This window comes from Lissotriton helveticus, chromosome 1_2 (assembly GCF_964261635.1).
Source record: "Lissotriton helveticus chromosome 1_2, aLisHel1.1, whole genome shotgun sequence".
Taxonomy (NCBI): Eukaryota; Metazoa; Chordata; class Amphibia; order Caudata; family Salamandridae; genus Lissotriton; species Lissotriton helveticus.
Genome location: NC_136058.1, coordinates 3,025,600 through 3,050,347, shown reverse-complemented (window position 1 = coordinate 3,050,347; position 24,748 = coordinate 3,025,600). Strand labels below are relative to the sequence as shown.

At 48.0% G+C, this 24,748-nt stretch overlaps 1 protein-coding gene across 4 annotated transcripts in view; it reads left to right on the top strand.

Annotated features, from left to right (window-relative positions):
- The window catches only part of GPSM2 (G protein signaling modulator 2), a 409,855-nt gene that overhangs the window by 344,814 nt on the left and 40,293 nt on the right, over positions 1-24,748 (top strand). For all 4 annotated transcript variants that reach the window (XM_078668278.1, XM_078668286.1, XM_078668295.1 and 1 more), the window contains 2 exons: positions 2,720-2,902; positions 16,910-17,066. In XM_078668278.1, the coding sequence (XP_078524404.1) occupies positions 2,720-2,902; positions 16,910-17,066 (340 nt within the window). The remainder of the gene's footprint in view (positions 1-2,719; positions 2,903-16,909; positions 17,067-24,748) is intronic.

The window sequence follows — 24,748 nt, the reverse complement described above, 5'->3', positions numbered from 1 at the left end:
TGCAAGACACACTGGAGTTTCGCTTCTGCAGGTTCGAGGTGGGGACATGCCGGTAGGGCTGGGGTTAAGTGGGTGTCCTCCTCCTCTTAGTTTCGGCATGGCTGTTCAGTCCTTCTTCTTCGTTTGGTCATTTCGTGTCTGAGATCTTGGTTCAGGGCTACCCCCTAAATACTGTATTTAGTGGGTATTTTAGGGGTTTCAAGGTCCGTAGCCAATGGGCTACTGACCTTAGGGTGACTACACCTTTGGTGTGCCCACCCCACGTGGGGGAGTGTGGACAATCCCTAATTCTGATTGGGGAGTGCCTGCCATCTGCAAGATGGCGGGCACTGAAGACTGAGCTTCACCTTGCCTTCCTCAACTGAGGGGTGGGGTTGGCAGAGGTGGGCACACCTTCTGGGCTGGCAAGTTTTTCCTGCCTGTCTTCCCGCCGAAAAGTGGGTGGGGGGGACAGAAAGGGGGCCTGCTCCTGATAACAGGAGAGGCTGGGGTCTCATTACAAAGGCTGCAAGGCCTTTAGAGCTCCCCTGCCACCGATGACTCTTCTTGTCCTGGGGGTGGTGTGAACACCTCCGCCCAGGAAAGTCTTTGTTTCTGGGCTCAGAGAGCAAAGGCTCCCACCCCAGGGAACCAGAAACATGTCTCGTGGTGGCAGGCTGGAGTGTACCAGTCAGGGAATCCACCACAGGCTGGTCGTTTTTCAGGGGGGTATCTTTAAGATTCACCTGTACCCTCACTACTGGAATTGTGCACCCATCTAGAGGGGTGACTGACCTATGCCTAGGCAGTGTGTTTGTAGGCATGGCACACAGGGATGTGTGCCATGTCGACTCTTCACTTGGTTCTGCACCACAACCCGCAGCCTGTAATGTGGGGGGGTGTACATGGCCTCTAAGGGTGGCACAATAAGTGCTGCAACCGATGGGACCTTTTACAAGGTACTGTCATGTGACCAGAGAGGTGTCAATTGGTGGTGCAAGGTACCGTTTTTGTGAAAGAACATCGGCCCTAGGAACCTGATTGGCAGGGACACAGGGCACATCAAGTCAAAGTGCATCAGTAGTCTGGCAAAAAGTGGGGAGGTTACTGCAACAGAAAACCATCTTCCTACAAGGATGGATTTATTTCCTGATTAGCAGAACCCTCTTTCCAAGGAATATATCAACAGGCATGTGAACCGAGTTCTATCAAGTCACACCCTCATCACAAGGACCCTGAACTGGTCTAACCAGCCCACACACTCTGCATATGGCTGATTAATGAATTAACATTCATTAGTTGCAACCCTATAAAACTCGATCAAGGAAGCCATGAATAACCGTTTTCAAGAAAATGCCAATGAAGAGACTAAATTGGACATGGTCTGGGATGTAGCAAAGTTGGTACTGAGGGGCAAGCTTATCTCCCACACTGCCATATTTGTTAGATTGGCCGAGGTAAGGGCACATGATCTAGAGCAAAGGATAACCAGTCTAGAAAAACAGGCTTAGTGGGATTGCTTTTTAAGGTCGTGTGAAAAGAAAGAGTGGTGACTCGAAAGTCTGCAGATATGTCAGGAACTACATTAGTCAGATACAAGCCCAGGACGGCACATTACATTCTGGCAATGCTATCATTGCTGTTATATGCCTGCTACTCGGCTTAGCACTGCCCCCAGCACATTGATCCTGAGGCGCAAGATAATTGCCCCACAAATGCTTGTGTCCTGCTACTTGATGATTAAACTGCCTTGTCCTTGTACTCTTCGGTCTTCTCTTGTGGGGTACTGAAAGACATTAAAAGTTTCCCCTCATGTAAGGTTCTGGACCCACGTTGCTTTTCCATCAAATTCTTCAAAGCATTACACAAATTGTTAGACCCTTTACTGGCACTGGTGTGTAACTCCTTTGTGATATCATGTGGCACACGTACCATGATAGACTCTTTCCTTATCCTCATTCTGAAACCACTGACCCACTGAATTCTGAATCTTGCAGACCTAAAGCCCTTCTTAATAATTATGTAAAACGTTTACAAAAAATGCTGGTGACCAGATTGGAGAGTGTTCCGCCTGTCCTGATTTCTGCATACCAGTTGGGCGTACATTTACAGCAGCCAGAGTCCTGCCAGATAACACTTATACAAAACCTCTGTCAGTCAGTCAAATTCACACCAACTTTAACAGCTCACTCTTTTTTTTTTTTAATTCACCTTCTAAATGTTATAGCTTTTACACAGAGATTATATAGGGTTCTATATATCCATTAAAATGAATCTAAAATATTTGTGTGGCTTAAAGCATATTTTGTCCATTGCAGTCTTTGGCACATTACAATCACTAGTTCAACAATATACTGAAAAAAGTTCCCAGATTGTTTTTATTCATTCAATCCGTGCCTAGTTTTACAACTTTTCTAATTATTTTAGCACATTGCATTGCAAATTCCGATAAACAGACCTAAAATGCCCTACCATAAACTCATTGTTCACTCATAAGTAAATAAGCTCTCTCTAGTTAATAGACTTCTATGCTAACATGACGGCTTTAAGATAAATGTCCTTGCATACCTTTTCAAATAATGGAATTTAAAAAAACAGTTTTCCTTATTTTTAAAATACTTCTCGATTTGTTATAGAGAAAGCATTTTTTTCAATCTTTTTGTGAGTGTATTGCTACTATGTACTTAATTGTGAATATTCTAACATGTTATGTGATCCCATTTTTTTTCTTATTTATTAGGTTCACAACTGGAATAGTCAGATTCTAAACAAACAGAAAGCTCTACTTGCCAAACCTTCTGCAAAGTTAATATTTGTAAATAGACTGAAGGGGAGAAAGTTCAAAAGCAGTTCTTCAACAAAAATTTTGCAGGATACCAGTAATTCTAATGACAGTAGCAATAGAGTTCCAGGTTTACAAAAGGTAAGTACATAGTTTTATTTGTGTTGCATTTTGTTATTGCATGTCACCACTGTGAAGTTATGATTTAGACAGTGTTTCCATAGAAAATTCAGTTTTTGATTTGCGTATAACTAGGACCCTATGGATGGATTTTTCAAGAATTAACAATTAACTCAGTTAAGATTTGGTATAACATGTTTATGAAGATCTGTCTGCGGGGGAAAAAAGGTAAGGCTATTGGGTGAAAGTGTATCATTTCCCATTTTATTCCCATAGGAGGTTTTGCTAAAAGAGCAAAACCCACTGAATGGACTTGGTATAAATTTAGAACTGTATTAATGAAGTGTGATTTGTTAGCTTGGTGTTAACCTGTTCAGTAGTGTTTGAGAAATTGTTTTTTTAAAATAAGGTGCATGGAAGGATTCAAAGGGTTAACACTTCTGTATATATTTTTTAACACTCTTAAGTCAATCCTTTCAATCACGTTTTCAAAGTTTTAACAACATTTTGCTGGATTAGGTCTAAGTATTGATTTTGGCAGTCATGTTAAAAGTTGGGAGTCTGAGCCAACTCGCGAGTTTCACACTGAGGAAAGATTTGTAAGCTTGCTCAAGGGTTTTTATTGTCCTTGGGGCCCCACTGCCTCTGGGATGAAAGGAATACACACAATGAGAGATGCTGCACTTTTGAGCAGTTTTCTCTGGGACCACACAGCCCAGGGATGAAGTCAGCTTGAGTACTGCCACATTCAACATACATAACTCTCCAGGGGTTGGAATAGAGCCCCAGGAGCATTTCACTGCCTCCCACTCTCTGTGCCTGTCTCTGGGGGGACTGGGTGCAGTGAATGCAGGTTGTAAGAAAAACAGCTGGTGGCTTCCATACCGGCCGTATTGAGGCAAAAGGAGTGAGCCAGCATGGTTCCCCCTTATCCATTTCTCTCCTCCCTCCCCCTTTCTTATTGAGTCTGACGGGTGTTTGCAGAATGTGTAAGAGTAGAAAAAAGACTAATGCACACATTTCAGGTCCTTTGTCTTTCTCTGTAGCTGCAGTGGGCACTCTTGTGAATTGTTTGACATACAAATTTAGTCTGCTTCTTCTGGGCTGCTCCTCTCTCCAGACTCAGCGGCTGGGCTTCTCTTTGGGAAAATTGCTCCTGGTCCCTTCTCCCCTCTTGGCAGGGAGGCAGGCCCCCAGGTCTCAGATTAACTCACCGCTTCTCAGGCAATGATGCAAGCCTCAGGTGATGTGTTCCACCCAGATCAAAAAATTCTCTTTGAGTACTGTGCAGAGTACCCCTGACCTTCATCAGTCGAGCAACTTGGAACTGGAACCAAGTGAGAAAATTTGGGTCCCACTTCATACGATTTCCAGACAGGGGATGTAGACATACTATCTACAGTTGACAAACTGGTTTAGGGTGCTTCTTTTCATAACATCATCTACTTTCTGCTCTCAGCACATAGTGATGATGCAGGCTCCAAATGACAGTAACCATAACATGAGCTCAATAAGTGTGAAACTCTGCACTTTGTCATCAGCCTTCCTGAATGGGCCATCCAAGGTAAGGCAAAAGGCTAAGACCCAGCCTAGAAACTTCTCTACTTTTAAACAACTGAATCTCCTGGCTCACCCCCACTGCCCACACTATCAGCCATTTGGCACTGCTCAACCTCGCCTAAATAGGTCACATAGAATTACTTATGGCAGTCCTGTCTCCGTTACTCCACACACCATTGTCTAGTGAACCTCCAGCTCTGCAATGCAGGCAGTACTTTTGCACTTTCAGAGGAGGCTGTATCTCAAACTCCACTTTGTGCCATGTCAGAACCAGGGATGATCCAGAATGGATCCCACTGGCTACAATATAGTCATAAACAACATTGAGTCCTGCGGCCAGGCACATAAACAACACGCACTTGACATATAAATGGGGATGTCTTTGCTCGGTCTGAGCATGACATACAAGCAGAAGTTACCAAGAGCAGGGAGCGTAACAAATAACAAAAAAATTTCAAAAAATATCTTGGACAAGTAAATATAAAACCGGATTAAGGGCACAGAAAAAATATTACAGCAAGAATGTTTTATGATAACCGCAATGAGAAAGTATATTTAATCGATGAAGAACAATGTCTTTGTGTCAAAGAGCTCAATAATTAACAATGAAAATAAATACAAATTCTAAATGACATACTTCACAACCAACAGACCTACTCATGCATGCATGCATACCTCCATTTCTCTTCCTTCTAAATATGTAATCAGAAAATAGACTATGTGATCATTTATGATACAAAAATGTAGCCAAATGTCTCAGTATATTAATGATAGCAGATGGTGTACATATCTAATAGAGACTTCTAGCTGCAGATTCCCTACCTTTGAATTTCCTCAGTGTGAGGCTGGATCTGGAAACTTATGCTGCGCAATAGCCCTTGCGCGTGACTTCGGGTGGTTCCATTCGGCTCCGTGTGACATTGTCTGCGTCGGTTACGAACATCGCGAGGCCTATATTGGCGCCACCCGGGTGCGCGTATGTCAGTTCTTTTATTTTCATGCCAGTTAAACGCCGATCTGGGAAGAGCTACCCCTATACCGCTTTTTGGAAGACTTTTTTTCTCGACTTTTGTAGAAGTCAACTTAGTTTGCGAGGGAAGTCTTCGAGGAAGACAAGATACAAGCCATGCGGGACTTGTTCTAGCATGATGTCGGTCACCGAGCCCCACCGCGTATGTCTGTTGTCTCGAGCACAACCACAATACGAAGTTTAGTTCAGACTGTCAGGCTATGGCTCCGAAGACCTTGAGGTAGCAGGCAATGAAGTTTCTTGCTGCCCGGCGGTCGACACCGTCAAGCGAGACTTCGGGGAGGTCACAGTCTTGATCGAAGAAGAAGAGGTCGCGGGACCGCTCACGGAGCCCTAAGTACTCTTCCTCCCATTCAAGGTCCTCTGGACACTCTGTAAGAGGCATAAGAAGAAGTCCAAGCTGACTTTGTCTCCAACTCAGCTGGCGTCCGTCGTCGAGCGAGGTAAGGAGCACTGACACTCTAGGCACGATTCTGCGGAGCCAGAGTCGACTTTACGTCTTCCCCCCCCTTTCCGGGAGCCGGCACGACTCCTGCTCAAATAAGAGTTTTATGAGGCCATGCACCACGTATTTGACAGGAATGATTCCGGTGGTGAGCCTTGGGGCCCCACGGAGTCTGAAGGGGCTCCATTGGGTTCGACGCTGTTGGCTCCGGCCACGACACGGTGGGTCCTCAGGGATCCGATCCCAGATCCAGTTCGACGCCGGTCGTGCCAACATCACCTTCCCATGCGTCGAATCCGAAGTCGGTTCCTGCAACGTCACCGATACCAGTCTGTGGCGCAAGCCCCATCCTCATCCTCGATGACGCGGAGCCGGAACAGCGTCGATCGACACCGACCGAATCCAGAATTATGTTGTCGCCTAAGCACTTTGAAGATGTGCTGGGCTCAGGAGAGGAATGGGAGGGGTCTGTGGACCCTTCTTGAAACTTAGGAAATCTCTGAGGAGAATTTGGACTGGTATGGGGATCTTGGAGAGGCCAAAGGACTGGATACTTCTCCAGATACTGGCTTGCTCTCTCCACCAACAGTTGCTACAGAGGAGGTGGGGGGGGGCATCCTATGCCATGGTGGTTAAGAGGGCCTCCAAGGTCCTTGGACTTGAGCTGCCCTCGGTGCAAGTCCGGACTAATCTTCTGACTGAGTTGCTTCAACCTGGGGCTTCCACGCCCAAACCCCTGTTGCCCTTCAATGAGGCACTTGGAGAAGTCCTTTTAGGAACATGGTCCAGACCTAGCACAGGGGCTCCTGTGAATAGGACGATTGCACTCCGCCATTACTCAGCTCCAGGCAACCCAAAATTCCTCAGCCAACACCCCACCCCAGAGAGTTTGGTCGCGCAGGCCTCTGCGTCCCAAGGTGCATTCCCTTCTGCCTCTCCAGACAGGGAATCCAAGAGGCTGGATTCATTTGGGAAGAAGTTGTTTTACTCCATGCTTATTGAGCCTTTTCTCCCATTCCCTATGGGAGACGGTTGCGCAAGTGCTGCTATAAGTCCCAGAGGAGGCCTGGGCTGTGCTTTCCCAAGCTGGCAAGGATTGGAGAGACGCAGCAAAATTCACCATATGGTGTGGCCTGAATACGATGGGTGGATCGATTTCAACGGGGGTGGCCTTGAGACTCCACGCCTGACTTCGTACAACTGGCTTCTCGGGCGATGTCCAAGACAGTTTGACGGAACTGCCTTTTTTTGAGAAAGGCAGACTCTGCCCTGGTCAGGTTCAAGGACTCTCGAGCTATGGCCAGATCCTTGGTCCTCTCCTCCTCCTCCGTGGTCAGTCTTCTTTTCACCCCTTTCGTGGCAACGGAAGGGGTTTCCATCCTCGTCAGCCATATCCCAGCCACCGTCCCGCACAGACTGCCCTCGCCGTGTGAGGACTAGGACGTGGTGCGTTTCAATCTCTGAATGGAGGCCAGAAGTTGTCAACCACACTGCCCCCTGCAGCCGCAGCCTGCAAGCAATCCTAGGCTAATTCTGCAGGACCACACTATTCCAGTTGGTGGGAAACTTCGTCATCATCTCCCCCACTGGAGATCCATAACATCGAACAAGTGGGTGTTGCAGATAGTCCAGGAGGACTATTCCCTACCTTTTCTTTCTTTTCCTACTCCTTCTGCCAAATCAAGAACGGCTGACAGAGGATCATTTAAAGTTGCTCCAAGAGGAAGTTATGACTCTCTTGGCCAGGGAGCTAGAAATGGCCCCAGTCTCAGAAGTAGGAAGTGGCTGTTATTCCCGCTACTTTCTGAGTCCGAATAAGCACAAGGGGCTACGGCCCATTTTAGATCCTCGGACTGTCAATCTCTTCCTCAAAAAGGAGAAATTGAAAATGCTCACTCTGGCTCAGGTCTTGTCTGCCCTAGACCAAGAAGACTGGATGGTAGGTTTGGACCTGCAGGATGCGTATTTTCATCCCCCCATCCTGCCGGGCCACAGGCGTTACCGGCAGTTCAAGGTAGGCCACAAGCACTTTTAGTTTACTGTGCTCCCATTCGGCCTTGCCAGTGCCCCTAGGGTGTTCACCAAGGTGATGGCGTTGGTCGCAGCTCATCTACACAGGTTAGGGGTGTCAGTCTCCCCTTCCTCGATGACTGGCTGTGAAGGCCCCCAGTCTGTCCTCTCCCACCTTCAGACTACGGCGAACCTTCTACATTCGCTGGAGTCCTCTATAAACTTGCCAAAGTCACGCCTGACTCCTTCTCTCATTGGAGCTGGTCTAGACACAGTGCAGTTTCTGGCTTATCCTCCCGAGCGGCGAGTCCAGGATATTCAGTTTATGATTCCTATATTTCAGCCTCTATCCTGGATTTCAGATCAGACTGGCTCCGAGGCTGTTGGGCCTCATCGCCTCCTGCATCCTGTTGGTAAGCATGCAGATGGCGTAATTGAGCTCTGCAGTAGGACTTGAAGTTCCAATGGGCACAGCATCGGGGAAATTTCACCGACATGGTTCAGATCTATAGGGAACTGCGAAAGATCTGCAGTGGTAGTTAACGAACACGATTGAGTCAGCTGCAGACCCCTCCCCTTCCCCAACCAGACCTCACAGTAGTGACAGATGCGTCACTTCTGGGATGGGCTGGCCACCTGGGTGAGGTGGCGATCAGGGGGCAAAGGTCTCTGGCGGAGATGGGGCGCCAAATGGGGCGCCAAATACATTTTTTGGAGCTCCAAGCGATTAGTTTAGCATTGAAGGCACTTATTCCCTCTGTCAAGGGGAAGCTAGTGCAGGTGTTCAGGGACAAAACCACCGCCATGTGGTACTGCAACAAGCAGGGCGGGTGGGGTCGTGGACCCTCTGTCGAGAGGCCCTGCGTCACTGGACGTGGCTGGAACAGCAGAGCATAACCCTGGTGGTTCAACACCTGGCAGGTTCTCTGAAAGCTAGGGTGACAAACTCAGCTGTCGATGCCTAGCAGGTCACGAGTGGCGTCTCCATTCGTAGGTGGTGCAAGGTCTCTTTCAGCAGTGGGGAGTACCTTGGTTATATTTGTTCGCCTCCAAATAAAACGTGCAGTGTCAGCGGTACTGCGCACTGGAGTTACCAAGACGGCTATCGCTCAGTGGCGCTTTTTATCTCAAGTGGAGCACAGGCCTTTTGTACGCCCTTCCGCTCATACCACTCCAGCCCAGGGTTCTGAAGAAGATCACGAGCAACCAGGCCCAAGTTATTCTTGTCGCTCTGGACTGGGCAAGGAGTGTCTGGTATCCAGAGCTTCTGAGAATGACTATCGATCCTCCGATCAGGCTGCCCCTTTGGGAGGATCTTCTGTTGCAGTAGCAGGGGAGTGTTCTCCACCTAAACCTATAAATGCTGCGCCTCTATGCGTGGAGAATGAGCGGCGACAATTAATAGCTTTTGACCTTCCTCCCGAAGTGTGTAACGTTATTCTGGCTGCCAGGTGGTCCTCCACTAACACGGTATACGCCTGCTGTTTGCAGAAATTTGTATTATACTCTACAGAAAGGTACATTGACCCTCTTGCTGCTTCTCTTTCTACTGTCATTTTATTCATTCTAACCCTTGCTCAACAGGACCATGCTTTGGGAACTCTCAAGGGCTACCTTTCTGCTCTGTCTGCTTTTTTGTGGCTGCCAGACCAGCTATCTCTCTTCAAGTCTCAAATTGTAAATAGATTTCTAAAAGGGCTGGCTCACTTAGTTCCACACACTCCCTTTGTTATGCCACATGGGACCTTCATTTGGTCCTTACCTATCTTGCACAATTGTCCCCTCCGGCTGTTGACCATCAAAACAGCCTTCTTGGTGGCGAATACATCTGCTCGCAGGGTGAATAAGTTACAGGCGTTATCTTGCTCGCCTCCTTAACTTGTGTCCTTTCCGGACAAGGTGGTACTTCAAACCAGAGTATCCTTTTTGCCAAAGGTTGTGACCCCATTCCATCTGGGTCAGTCCATCAATTTGCCCACCTTCTTTGCTCCCCCGCATCCCTCTAAGGAAGAGGAGCGTCTCCACCGACTGGAACCAAAAAGAGCATTGTTGTTCTACCTTGACCGCACAAAAGAGTTCCAGGTGGATGACCAAATCTTTGTGGGGCACATGGGAGCCAGGAAGGGAAGGGCAGCGCAGAAAAGGACCATCTCTCGCTGGGTCATTCTCTGCATCAAAATCTGTTCTGCCTTGGCAGCAGCAGCAGTTCCGGAGGCCCTTCCAGAAGTGCCAGAATGGCAGAGGCAGCCAGCAGTCCGCAGCGGCGAACAAAGGCCCGGCTGGGTCTAGGCCCTGAGCGGTTACTTCCCCTGCATCTGTTACCCACTCCGGTGGGGGGAAGCGTTCAATTTGTTCTGGCAGAGTGGAGAAAAATTACTCGGGACAAGTGGGTGCTGAATATTGTTTGCAATGGAAACAGTCTTCGGTTCACCAGCCCGCCTCCAGCAATTCCACCGGTCAGTTCGCAGTTTACGCTGCGCGAGCTCCAGGCGGAGGCCGATACCCTGTTAAGGAAAAGGGCGATAGAAGATGTACCTCTGTCTCAAAGGGGAAGAGGTCTGTACTCACGGTTCTTTCTGGTTCGCAAGAAGGACAAGAATGAGTTCAGGCCCATTCTGGATTTGCGACAAGCAAACAAGTGGATTCGCAGAGAGAAATTTTGCATGCTGTCGTTGCATCATATTTATCCTCAGCTGCAACAGGGAGACTGGCTATGTGCTATAGACCTACAGGATGCGTACTTCCATGTGCCCATTGCACTCAAACACAGGAAGTTCCTGCGATTCCAAGTCGGCGCTAATCATTATCAGTACACAGTACTGCCATTCGGACTGAAGTCTGCGCCCAGGACCTTCTCGAAGTGCATGGCAGTGGTAGCGGCACACCTGAGGAAGAACAAGATGTTTGTCTACCCGTACCTGGACGATTGGTTGATCAAGGCCTCCTCCTTCTCGGAAGCTCAAGCGCACTTTCAGAAAGCGTGCGTTCTCTTGAACAGGCTGGGGTTGCACATCAACATGTCCAAGTCTGTCCCGACTTCGGTCCAGTGCATACAGTACTTGGGATCCTCCATCAATACGCTGTCAGCAAGCGTGTCTCCTTCAGAGGAGAGATGATTATCACTCCTTAGGAAGGCTCGGGCTCTTATGACCGCTCCATCTACAACAGTGAGGACGGTGTCTTCTCTACTGGGGTCGATGGCCTCTTGTATCTTCCTCACGCCACACGCACGGCGGCACATGAGACCATTGCAGGAGTGCTTGGAGGATCAGTGGGATCAGAGGAAAGGGTCTTGGGACGACAAGATATGACTGTCTCTGCATGCTCTTTAGTCTCTGAAGTGGTGGTGTTCAGCGGAGAATCTCCTCAGAGGGGTTCCCTTCCACAAGGACATTCCCACACAGACTATCACGACGGATGCGTCTCTCCACGGCTGGGGGGGCGCACTCCGGAGACTTACAGATACAAGGAACGTGGTCCCCGACGGAGTCCACGTATCACATCAATTTCCTGGAACTCAGAGCTGTTCACTTGGCACTGAAGGCTTTTCATCCGTCCTTCCAGACCAACTCTCTGCTTGTTCAGACCGACAATACGACCACGATGTATTACCTCCTTAAGCAGGGGGCTCGAGATCACGCACTCTGTCACAGGAGGCGCAGGCGATCTGGCGCTGGCTTCTAGCCAGAGGACTGACGATAACGGCTACCCATCTGCCATGTGTGCAGAATGTTCAGGCGGACGCACTGAGCAGACTGATTCAGGAAAACCACGAATGGGTCATAAACGACGAAGTACTAGGAGAAGTCTTTGCAAGGTGGAGGACTCCAGACGTAGATCTGTTCGCCACCGCCGAAAACAGCAAATGCCGAGACTTCGCCTCCAGGTACTACCAGCAGGGGATGCTGGGGAACGCGCTATGGATCAACTGGTCAAACACCTTTCTGCACGCTTTTCCACCCATTCCCCTGATTCCGGCGGTGCTCATCAAGCTGTCCCAGACCAGGGCGCAGATGATCCTGATTGCCCCGGAATGGCCCAGACATTGGTGGTTCACGGACCTGCTCCACTGGTCTCTCCTTCCTCACATACGGCTGCCGTGCCGGCCGGACCTTCTCACGAAGTTCGGGGGGCAGATGGTCCACCCCAACCTCTCGTCTTTGAGTTTGGCGGCATGGCTCCTGAGATAGTGCAGTATGGCCATTTGAATCTACCAGAAGATTGTATGGACATACTGAAGGAGGCTAAGAGACCTTCCACTAAGACTTCCTATGCTTACAAGTGGAAGAGATTCTGCATCTGGTGCAAGTCCAAGAACTATGATCCAACGACGTGTAAGGAAGATGTCATCCTTCCATATCTCCTACGATTGGCGCAATCTGGCCTTAATGTCCATTCCATTAAGGTTCATCTCGCTGCGCTGACTGCCTACAGGAAATGCCCTTCACAGACTTGAAGAAAGTGTTCCCTCCTGTCCGGCTTCCTTCGCCTTCATGGGAATTGAATGTGGTGCTGTCCAGATTGATGAAGGAGCCTTTTGAACCTATTCATAAGGCTTCGTTGCAGCACCTCTCCTGGAAGGCGGCGTTCCTCGTGGCCATTACATCGGCCCGCCGGGTGAGTGAAATTCAGGCATTGTGTTGCCAAGAACCTTATACTGTATTTCATGCTGCTAAGGTTGTTATGCGTACTCACCCTAAATTTCTTCCAAAGGTTATCTCGGATTTCCATGTTAACCAGACCATAACGTTACCTACGTTTTTTCAGAATCCTTCGTCTCCAGCAGAAAGGTCACTGCATTCCCTGGATGTTAGGAGGGTGTTGAAATTTTTTTATCTGGATAAAACCAAAGATATTCGTAGGTCAGACCAATTGTTTATCAATTATGGATCAGTCAGGACCGGTCTTGCTACCTCGAAACAGTCCATCTCGAGGTGGATTGTGTCCTGTATACAGTTGTGTTACCAGAAGGCTAATAAGACCTTACGGGGTAAACCTAAGGCTCATTCCACCAGGGGCAAAGCTGCCACGACTGCTTTGCTTCGTAATGTTCCAATTGCGGAAATCTGCAAGGTGGCCACTTGGAAGTAGGTCCATACCTTTGCTAAGCATTACTGATGCCAGGACAGACGCTCAGGTTGGGCAGGCTTCGCTGCGAAATCTGTTCGCACAGTAGTGGTGTTATTTCTCTTTTCTCCACCGCCGCTTTGGTGTGGGGATGGGCTTGCCATTCTATTCACTAGATTATGTCTATACACAGAGATCCCCTACTACAGAAGGTGTAGTTTCTGTCCTGTAACTCCAGTTCTGTAGTAGGGGTATCTGTTATAGTCATAAGCGCCCGCCCTCCTCCCCGGTGGAGAAAGATATTCATGTAAGGAATGCTACAGGTCTGGCATGTTACGCCTTAAAAAAGAACTGAAAGTAAAAGGAACCTGCTGTGCATTCTGGGATACTGAGAAAGTTCTGGAAAGTTCTCTTAAAGGCACAGTATCCTGTTCTGAGCCACATAATGGCAGCCTATGGGGCCTGTCTGTCCACTCCTTCCTCTCTATCATTCCAGAGACTTTTGCTGGTAAAGGAAAGTTTTTCTCTGTGGAGAAAGCTGGACAGGCTGTGCTGTTTGTGGTTTTTTGGTGGAATTTCTACTTAGTACTGGACAGTGTAGCCTGTGGATATAGGCTGCATTATCTGTCTTTAAATTCTCTCTTTAAGTGTCTGTGCAGGTCTGCATTTTTTGACAACTTAAGAGATTATTTTTGATTGCTCCGGGGTCCACGCACATGGGCGGGACTATTCACTAGATTATGACTATAAAGAGATACCCCTACTACAGAACTGGTGTTACAGGACAGAAACTACTCCTTATCTTGGGTAACGCAATAATATGATAGAGACTCTGTCTAGCTGCAGATTCCTTGCTGCCCCACCGATGCCTTTCCGCATAGCGGATTGATATTGTAGGACTAGGGTTGTTTTCCCCCTATTCAGGGCCCTAGTTTTGCACACGACTAAGTCAGTTACTTTGTTGCTCGGCGCTTCTGGCATGGAAAAAACTAAAAGTACTGACGTCCGAATGGATCCACCGGACATCATGCGCAAGGGGATTGCTCAGCAGAAGTTTCAGGGGCAAGACTGACGCCTGGGAAATTCAAAGGTAAGGAATCTGCAGCTAGATTGTCTCTACCAGATAATGCGTTACCAAAGGTAAGTAACTTGTTCTTTAGTGGCCAAAAGAACAAAGTTGCGCATGGCAATGATATTCTCTATGCGCATTTTGGCAAATTGCCTTCATCAGTACGCCACAGGATGAATCGTAGTAAGTTCTGAGGACAACAAAAAAATATTTCATTAGTTTTAATATGTGCCCTTAATACTCTTAAATTCTAAGTTATAAATAGGGGGATTTAAAAAGTAAATTAAAAACAGGTTGTGTACTCAGAGAGCCATCACGGTTTCATTTATGTTGCACTGTATATCAGTGACAGTAAATAGATATGAAGTGAGTAGAAAACTGCTAGTTTACCCACAGGGTGTCAGTTTGTCTCTAAAATTTAGAATTCACTTGTGAGCATGTGCATGCTCTGATGCTAAGAAGAAACCCATGCTGGAATTAGAGGATGATGACCATGCGTATTGCTGTGTGGAGTTAGTGTCAAAAGTCCTGCTAGATGGAGAGACTCGCACCTGTATCGGGAAATAATGCTCCATGTGCACTGCACAGTCTATCGATGGATTTAGGTAAATAGTCCACATCAGTCCTGTGTGGAAAGGGAAAACGAAGTATAATGTATTTAGAGCATATCGTCTCTTCTCCCCCACCCTCTCCTCTCCCCCGATGGTCATTTATGCTCTGATGGTTATAATAGCCCATCTGCTCAACCTTGCCCTAGCCATTGAGACCATGTTTTTAAAACAGGCTTGGGATATATGGAAAATCTATTCTTCAAAATGCAGTTTTAAAGGCTATGAATGATGCGGTACTATGGTTGCAGAACCATTGACAGTTTTTCTTCAGAATGCACACCAGTTGAGATTGTCAATCCTTCTAAATTAGCATGAATGCTCCTTCTCACTAGGGGATGATGTGCTGTTGTTGATCAAGATCAGAGAATTTTTGTATGTCTATCTTCTGACTTGGGGACAGCTGAGATATTCATTCATTGGCTTCACCAAATTCAGGGTCCAGAATGGCTCCATGTATTTAAGACAAATCACATCCGTGTCTCCCAGATGAGAGTCCTGTCCATGGAGGGAAGAAGAGTGCTATACCTCTACAATCACTCAACGGTAGCACAAGGTTTCTGAGGAGCCAGTCTTTACTAACTTGAGTGTCTCTTCAAAAAATCTAGATAACCTGGTGGAGGCTGTGTATCCATATACCAGTGTTCAAGACATGAGAAAGTATGACACTAAGGGATTGGGTTTCATCAAAAGAAATCAATCCTGTTACTGCCCAGTGGAGGAAGTTATGTCTTATTCATGCCATCTGGTTGAAGCAGTGGTGCATGTGGACACCTGGAAGACTGACCTTGCAACCACTGGTGCCCATTAGTACAGATCTGAGGGAGCCTTTCTCTTAATGTGGCCACCTAAAGACATCTGAAGGCTAGAATGCATTAATTGGAATCTGATTCTAGACAAACCGATGTATAAACTTTTCTGATAGATACATCTGCCTTGTGGATTCCTCACCTTGTGAATATCCCCATTGCGCCAGCAACGTTCGGAAAATTCTTTGTAGCACGCCGGCGTGGACGACGTCATAGGAGCACGGCATCGCCTTTGTGTAACCTGTTGCTTCTCTCATGACCATTTTTTTCTTGGTGATGATAATATTGGTCAGGCATACAACTGAGCTACAAGTGCTGTGCTCCTCACGTGCAATCTAATTGGCAAGTATAAGGTAGCATCGGACTCTGCTTTAAGTATTCCATTTGACTCTAGAGATTGTCCTTCTACATTTGCATGTCCACATTCATTCTCTGCCCAGAAAACCCTACATAATCTTGATGATCCAGGGACTTGTGTTACATCGACAAACAGTTTGTAGCTGTTGGAAGTAATGAAGTGGCTGCTTATGTCACTATTGCCTAAAAAGCTTGTGTCCTATTTGTAACCCATTGCTACACTCTGCATGGAGCCCACCTTTCATCTGGTCTTTGGAGATGCTCCACCAGTGCTAGGGCTGTTTTGGTAGTCCTCTGCAGGCATGCACATTTCAAAACATATATGACTGCAGTTAACAAGGGCTATCCCTTGTATATTATGCAAACACTAGGTTGTCAAGGCATCCTCCCAGAGTGATACTAAGCTTTCCCAGGATATTGTGAATCTGTTTGCCTGTAGCTAAGCTGCCTAGTGCTGCCTTTCCTCCTACATTATCTTATCATAGCTGTATAATCTACCAACAATGTTGGGAATTGGAAAGACTGTATTACTGTTAGTCTCATTCCTATGATCCTCATTTGAATGATCACTGTCTACGACTAAACATAACCAGATTGACTCCTATTTTCATCAAGAGAGCTGATACTCAAAGATATGAATTAATATTTTTAAATAGTTTCTGTCCCCGCCACTAGATGTCAGGATTCTCATAATGTTAATAATGTGTGATGTGTAGAAGGCAAAACAGCCACCATTAATGTTACTTTATTTGTTGTGCCCATTGAGCTTTCAGAAAGAAGAGCGATATTAGCAACTTGGCAAAGAGGTTTAAAATTTTGAATGTCAAAGAATGTTTTTTTAAAGGCCAAATCAGAACTAGAAAATTAAGGTAACTGGCCCAGCGGAGTAGGAATGTGTGCAGGCAAAAGTTCCCCTGACCCAAATTGCTGTTTTATTACAAGTTGTTCTTGTGTGTAGCTCTTTCAAACGTTTGGTATGTAAGTTGTCTTAGCATGTTATAACAGAATGAATTCACAGTATTGATGAAGAGTATACCTAATGAGGTTCAACCCTGTTTCTCATTTTCTTTCAGAAAGCAAGTCCTGATGCTATTGGAGATGAAGGGTTCTTTGACTTGCTTAGTCGATTTCAGAGCAACAGAATGGATGATCAGAGATGCTGCTTTGAGAATAAGGACTCTCTAACAGATGTTACTGCAGCCTCCACTCCAGCTAAAACAATGAGAAAATGTAATAATATGAACTAATGTAGCACATATTAGCATTATATTTTCTTAAATACTTATGTGTCAGTAAGAAGGAGGGTAAGGGAGAAAAGAGCCCACCATGAACGGAAGAGAAATTCTGAAGAGCAAGCGTTCTAGCTCTTATTTGTCCTCCAATTACGTTATTTTTCATAGAAGTTTTATTTTATCTTTGTCATTCTTGCTCAGACTTTGTACCAGCTGATTTGTAATTAATCTGCTTCAGTTCGCATGCTGTAAAAGACTGGCTACAAGCAGCTCTTAAATTGAAGCAAGTTCTTCTAAGTAATCGCATCTTGAGAGGTCTGCAAGTTCTGGTTTTGCTTTGAGTTTCCATCTGGTGGGTTCAATTATATTCGGACCCGGAATCCAGCATAGATCCGAGAGGATGAGGTCGCTGTTGATGTCAGTGGGAGTCAATTTACTGTGCTAGATAGTCTGAGTTTAAACACTTTGTAATATAGATGGGTCCCGTGCCATATCCCTTCTATCAGCAAAGGAGAACAGAAGTGTTGTTTGGTAAGAGGAGGCTGTCTAAAATAGAGAATCCGATATCTTGTTTTGGATCACAGAAAAACAGGCCCCTCACATAGAAGGATCCTTCCACCAGATAAAGAAGAAACAATGGTGATATTCAATGCTAAATGGCTACCCCAATATATCCTCATTATCCACCTCCCTAGACCAAAGAACTGTGCCAGAGGTATACTGAATCTGCTGCAGTGGCAAAGTAAACAATGAAGAACCACAGGCACAATCAAGTAGCAGCGGGTTGAAGGTTGCCAAATGGTTTCCCATGTGTGCCTTTGACAAGAGTGGCCTGGAAGCTGCAACTCTTGCTTCTACTCATGGGAGAGAAGACAAATGAGTGAGCAGGCAGGTAATTTTTTCGCTGAGAACAATATCTGAAAGAGACACGTTAGTGATAGATTCCTTACCTTAGAATATCCCCAGGCATCAGACTGGATCCGGAAAGTAATTGCTTAGCAGTACCCCTGCGCTTCACTAGGTGGTGTCCTGCAGCTCCGCGTCCGCCACTGGCGTCAGCGCCGAGATGACGTCACGGAGAGTACCTAGGCGCCACTCATGCCACTGACGTCAGTTCTTTATTTTTCCGCGCCAGTAAGCGCAGATCCGGATTGAGCACGTACCATGGTCACTTTTTGACCGCTATTTTGGGACTTTTGTCTCCCCACTTTTTTCTCCTGGTGCACGTGGGGATGCCCGGCTTGAAGTCTTGTGGGGCATGTCGCCGAAATATTTCGGTGACGGACTGCCACGATGTCTGCCTCCACTGCCTGGAAACTGATCACGACTCCCGCTACTGCAGTGACTGTCGTGCCAAGGCCCCAAGGTCTTGCGGGAGCGGTGCCGGAAGTTGCTGGAGGCCCAGCATTCATCACGTCGCTGCTCCGGGTCTAGGGGCCGTTCCCAGGACCGCTCGCGGGAACGGAGCTGTCACTCATCGGACTTCAGGTCTTCACCTTCGGATTCCAGTTTAAGTGTTGCCATAAAAAGAAGTCGAAGAAGCGCGTTCGCTCTCCGACGTCCCCCCGTCGCTCCTCAGAGGGGGACAGGGGCCTAGCCCCTGCGGCTCCTCTTGAGCCTGGGAGTCCCGCGGTCTACCCGCCACACTCGTGTCCGTTGGCGACTCCCGAAGAAATGCAAGAGTTCCTTGCTGCCTTGGACCGCCAGTACAGGCCTCGGGCTCCTGCCCATGGTCCTGTGTCCAGATCCTGTTGGCCGGGCGGCTCCGACACCGGCTCCAGCCCCGGCGCCACAGGATCCTGCTCCGCTAGCTCTGGCCCCGGCACTACGAGGTGCGGCGTTGGCTTCACCACCCTCGGATCCACCCTCGGATCCACCCTCGGATCCACCCCCGGCGCCACATTGGGGACCGTTTATCCCACCCTTGCCCCGGTTCCTGGACCATTTTGTTCCGACCTGGGATCCACATTGCAAACCGGCGCCGTTCCCGACTCCGTTCGTCTCCGCTCCGGCTCTACCGCCGCGCCCGGCCTCCTCTACGCCCGAGGCGGACGACGACTGGGATTGGTCCGAGGACCCGCTTGCTCGACAATGTGACTCTGAACAAGATTGGGTGGACGACTTGGAGGATGCAGGCAACCTCAATGTCTCCTCTGACACGGGGTTCGCCTCTCCCCCGCCTGCGATGAAGGAGGGTGCCTCCTACATGATGGTGCTTCGTCAGGCTGCTGAGGCCCTCAACCTTGACCTCCCCACGGTGGCCCTCAAGACCAACCTCCTCACCGACGTGCTCCAGATGGTGTCTACTTCGTCGGAGCCACTGCCTCCTTATGCCCTTACAGAGGTCCTCTTGGGCACTTGGTTGAGACCAGCCACAGGGGCCCCAGTGGATAAGAACGTCTCCAGACGCCACCGACCGGCGCCCCCGCTTTCTTGACTACTCGCCCTACGCCTGAGAGCCTGGTCATTCAAGCCTCAACATCGCAAAGTGCTTTCTCACGGCCCCGCCGGATAAGGACTCTCAATGGCTGGACCAGTTTGGGAAGCCAGCCTCGGTCCGTGGTCGTTGAACACCGTCTGCTTTTTGGGCCGCTACTCCCACACGGTGTGGGATGCCGTTGCTCAGGTGTTGCCGCAGTGTCCTGAGGAGGTGCAGGCTACCCTTTCTCAGGCGATTGCTGAGGTTAAGGATGCGGCTAAGTTCGCCATTCGGTGTGGGTTGGACACCGCCGACTCATTGGGCAGGGCGATTTCTACAACTGTGGCGTTACGGCGCCACGCCTGGTTGCGTGCAACTGGGTTCTCGCCTGATGTCCAGAGCTCACTCATGGGCATGCATTTTGATGGCACCCGCCTGTTTAGCGACAAGGCTGACAGTACACTGGAGCGCTTTAAGGACTCGCGGGCTACGGCCAAGTCCTTGGGTCTTTCTACTAAGAACCCGGCCACTCCTGGTTTTTGTTCCTTTTGTGGCCAGGGGAGAGGCACCCAGGCACGCCCTTCCACCAGGCCTGTGCACAACCAGCCTCAGCGCCACCAAAGAGAACGTGCATAGTCATCAGTTTGGCGTGTTGGAATTTCCAAGGCAGCACTCGCTCGTCGGAGCTTTTCGTTGCAAGTGGAGTTGCGGTCTGTTGTATGCCTTTCCGCCTATACCACTTATGCCCAGAGTGCTGAAGAAGAACAGGAGCGACCGGGCCCAAGTTATTCTTGTGGCTCCGGACTGGGCTCGAAGAGTATAGTATCCCGAGCTACTCAGTATGAGCATCGATCCTCCCAAAAAGGCAGTCGGATCTTCTGTCGCAGCAGCAGGGGACGGTCCTCCACCTGAACCTGTCCAGCCTCCATCTCCATGCGTGGAGATTGAGTGGCGACAGTTGGCGGCTTTCGACCATCCTCCTGAAGTCTGTGGTATCATTCTGGCAGCCAGGCGTCCCTCCAATAAAATGGTATAAGCCTGCAGGTGGAACAAATGTGTGGCATGGTGCACAACAAAGGCAGTGGACCCCCTTTCGCACCCTCTTTCTGAGGTTCTTCTGTTTCTACTAGCTTTGGCCCAGCAGGGCTCTTCTCTGGGCACTATCAAAGGCCATCTTTCTGCCATCTCCGCCTTTCTGAGGCTTCCTGATCAGCCTTCTCTTTTTAAGTCCCCGGTTGTTAACTGTTTCCTCAAAGGTATTACACCCACGTTTCATCCCGTGCCTTTCATAATGCCTCAGTGGGACTTGAATCTTGTCTTGACTTACCTGATGTGCGCTCACTTTGAGCCCCTTATAACTGTCCCTTACGTCTTCTCACCTTAAAGACTGCTTTCCTGGAAGCTATCACTTCTGCCAGAAGAGTGAGTGAGCTCCAGGCTCTTTCTTCTAAACCTCCTTTCCTCTCTGTTCATCCAGACAAGATGTTTTTAAGGACCTGTCCTTCTTTCTTGCCAAAGGTTGTCATGCCGTTTCACATTGGGAAGACAATCACTTTGTCCACCTTCTTTGTGATTGTGATTGTGATTGGGTTCTTATATAGCGCACTACCACTCCAAGGAGTATCTTGGCGCTTCAACTCCTAGTTGTCAGATGTGTGCTGGGAGATCATGATGGTGAAAGATCAAAAACACAGAGGGTCATAGCAACGCTTTATAACCTGATTCCGACAGAGGGTAGATCCAGGTTTTTAAGGCTTTCCTAAAGCTGAGTTCAGTTGTACTTTGACGCAGGGACAAGGGAAGAATATTCCAGGCTTTCGACCCGATGACTACAAGGGATTTCCCTCCCTTGGTCGTCAGCCTAAATCTGGGGACGTGAAGTAGATTAGTTGTGGATGACCTAAGGGTTCGTTTCGGCTGGTAGGGTTTAAAATACTTCCTCAGGTACAGCGGGCCTTGTTGGTGGTAGGCTCTGTACGTGATGGTAAGTACCTTAAAAAGAATACGCTTATGCACCGGAAGCCAATGCAGTGCATCCAGTGCTGCCGATGCAGAGGACTTTCTGGGCAGTTTCAGGACAAGCCTAGCGGCTGCATGCTGGACCATTTGCAGTCTGTGCAGGGCCGATTTATTCAGCCCTGCATACAGACTGTTACAGTAGTCCAGTCTGGAAGTTATGAGCGCTACAGCCACTGTCCGCCTGGCGCTCAAATGGAGAAAATCGAAGAATTTCCTAAGGCTTTTAATAGTTCTAAAACAGGCCCCTGCTACTTCTTTGGCTTGTAGATTGAAAGACAAAGTGTTGTCGAACTTGATACCCAAGTTACGAACAGCATTAATTGTCTTGGGAGGGGCTTCCACCTTTTCCGGCCACCAGTCCTGTGGTGAGAAACAGTTATTGAGGCCAAAAGGGACAATCTCCGTTTTTGCTGAATTACATTTTAAGTGATTTTGAGTCATCCACTCAAATGTTGCTGATAGGCATTCTTTCAGCGTTTGCTCGGCATTAGTTTGGTTCTTATCGAGGGTCAGCACCAGTTGGGTGTCATCAGCGTAGGCAATTGTACTGATGTTAAATGTGGAAATAAGTTCCAACAGGGGTACCATATAAAGGTTGAAAAGGGTTGGGCTCAAGCTTGAGCCCTGCGGTACCCCAGAGGTCAGGAGCTTTTCCTCAGAATGAAAATTGCCTAGCATGACAACCTGCCGCCTCTGCTCCAGATAGTTCTTAAGCCATTCGAACACGGTTCCTGCTATGCCAGCATTAGTCAGGCGATGTAAAAGGATAGCATGGGACACCGTGTCGAAGGCTGCAGATAGATCTAATAGGATCAGGACAGCCATTTTGCCCTGATCCAAGGCAGCACGAATGGTTTCAGCTGATGATAGTAGAGCTGACTCGGTAGAATGGTGAGCCCTGAAACCAGCTTGACACGGATGTAATATATTATTACTTTCCATGTGTGCCATCAGTTGTTTATTTACAAGGGATTCAGTGATTTTACCAACTACGGGGAGGAAGGAAATGGGGCGCAAGTTGGATAATGTCGAAGGGTCAGGTATTGATTTCTTCTGTAGCGGCCTGACAGCGGCCAACTTCCATTGTGGAGGAATATCCCCTGATTGCAGGGACGCATTAATGATGGAGTTGATGCAGGGGTTGACCTCCTGTATTATGGTTCTCAGAAGCGTGGGAGGGTAGGGATCAAACGGGGAACCAGATTTTGTGGCCAATATCCTCTGATGAGATTCTTCCCAACTAATATGGCTAAAAGTTGTCCACCTTGGATGGACTGAATTTATGCCGGATTTGGCCTCCAAATCTTTTAAGTCCGGTTGAGGGAAATCTTTAGTCAGGGTGTCAATTTTCAGGGCAAAGTAGTTGGCAATGTCATTACATAGGATCTGGGACGGTGGTATTTCTCGTGATAAGGATTTAGGTTTAGTGAAACTGTTGACGATTTTAAAAATGTCCTTATATTTATTTTTTGACGCTTCAATGCAGGAGGTAAAATAGGTTTTCTTTGCGTTTTTAATCATTGCATGTTAAAGTCTCCTGGCATTCTTATAGTCCTCTTTCGCTCCACTCTCATGTCTTGCGCCATTTACGTTCCAAGTGTCTAACACCGACTAGATGCTCTTTAAGTCTGTCGGAGAACCAAGAAGCAGACAATCTCTTTTTATTCATAATGCCTTTAGTACCTGAGTTCCTGATCTTATTTCCAATAGTGGCCATCCATCCCTCAAACTTCTGATTGTCTTCTAGAGTATTCCCTGATACGGTGGGTTTGCTCTCTTTGGTCCAATTGTCAAGGTCAGGATGTTCCAAGATTTTTCCCCAGCAGGGGAGATTTATCCCTTTCTTTACCGCAACCTTTGTGTTTGTTCTATTTCCCTTCAGGGGAATAGAAAATTCAATAAAATGGTGGTCCGTCCAGATTTGGGGCTTCGGGGGTTTAACTAATATCTCAGTTAAATTCGAACATATGCAATCAAGAGTGTGCCCTGCATTATGTGTAGCATCGAGCATTTAAAGTTTTAGCCCTATAACCTGTAACGTTTCTTTAAAGCTCGAAGCATAGCAGTCAGTGGAATCGTCAAGGTGGAGATTAAAATCTCCCAGCAGGATGAAATTAGCGTATCTGAGAGTCAGGTCGCCTAACACCTCCCCCACGTTTTCAAGAAACTGGGTAGGATGTCCAGGAGGGCGGTACACCAGTATCCCTGCAAAAGTAAAGGTGTCCAGCACTTGTATGCCGAAACGTAGGCTCTCAGCACCTCTTAGATCAGGCGGTTCTTTCATAACACATTTTAAAGAATCCCTGTAGATAATAGCTAAGCCGCCCCACGCTGTTCTATGTGATCTTGTCTGCATATAGAAAAACCCGAGGGAAGGGCGTGAACTATGTCAGGGTTTGACCACTCACGGAGCCAGGTTTCAGTAATGAAAAGGCAGTCCAAATCATTTTCCGTGATGAGGTCAAATATGTGTGAAGAGTTTTTGACCATTGATCGTGCATTAATTAAGCCACACCTTAAATTGTTAGGGCTTTCTTCCTCAGTGGAAATGTGGTAAGGTTCTATTATATGCTTACATGCATGGCAGCAGATAGGACCCACCCATTTATCTACATTAAGAGAGTGAGTGCATCTAGTATATGCATGATTATTGAGCGCTAAGATATCCTGTTTGGATAAATATGTCACCTGGGTGTCCTGGCTGGCCCCTAGCTCGTTCTCCAGCCCGTCCTCGGCACGGACGGGCGCAGACGGGCTGGACTTTGGCGCGACTTCGGCACGGCAACGGCGCGTCCGCTGACCGCAGTCATGACTGTCTGGTTTTATACTGCAGTCTGAAGCGCTAGAGCGCTATGACTAGTGGTTCCCCTTAGATGGCCGCCAAAATAGATCGGGCGTCTCTGAATACAGCACCTCAATCGGCTGTGTCGATGTAGCAGGTTCTGTGTAGACTACTACTGTAGTCTTTCTGCCTCCACATCCAGGGAAGAGGAGGGGCTCCACCGTCTGGACCCAAAACGTGCGCTTGCTTTCTATCTGCAGTGTACACAACAGTTCCGGGTGGATGATCAACTCTTTGTTGGCTACGTGGACGCTAAAAAAGGTCGGGCTGTGCACAAACGGACCATTTCACTGTGGGTCGTTCTGTGCATCAAAGCATGTTGCTCCTTGGCCAAGAAGGAGCCTCCTGTGGGGCTGCGCGCCCATTTGACTAGGGCAACTGCATCCAACACTGCCTTGGG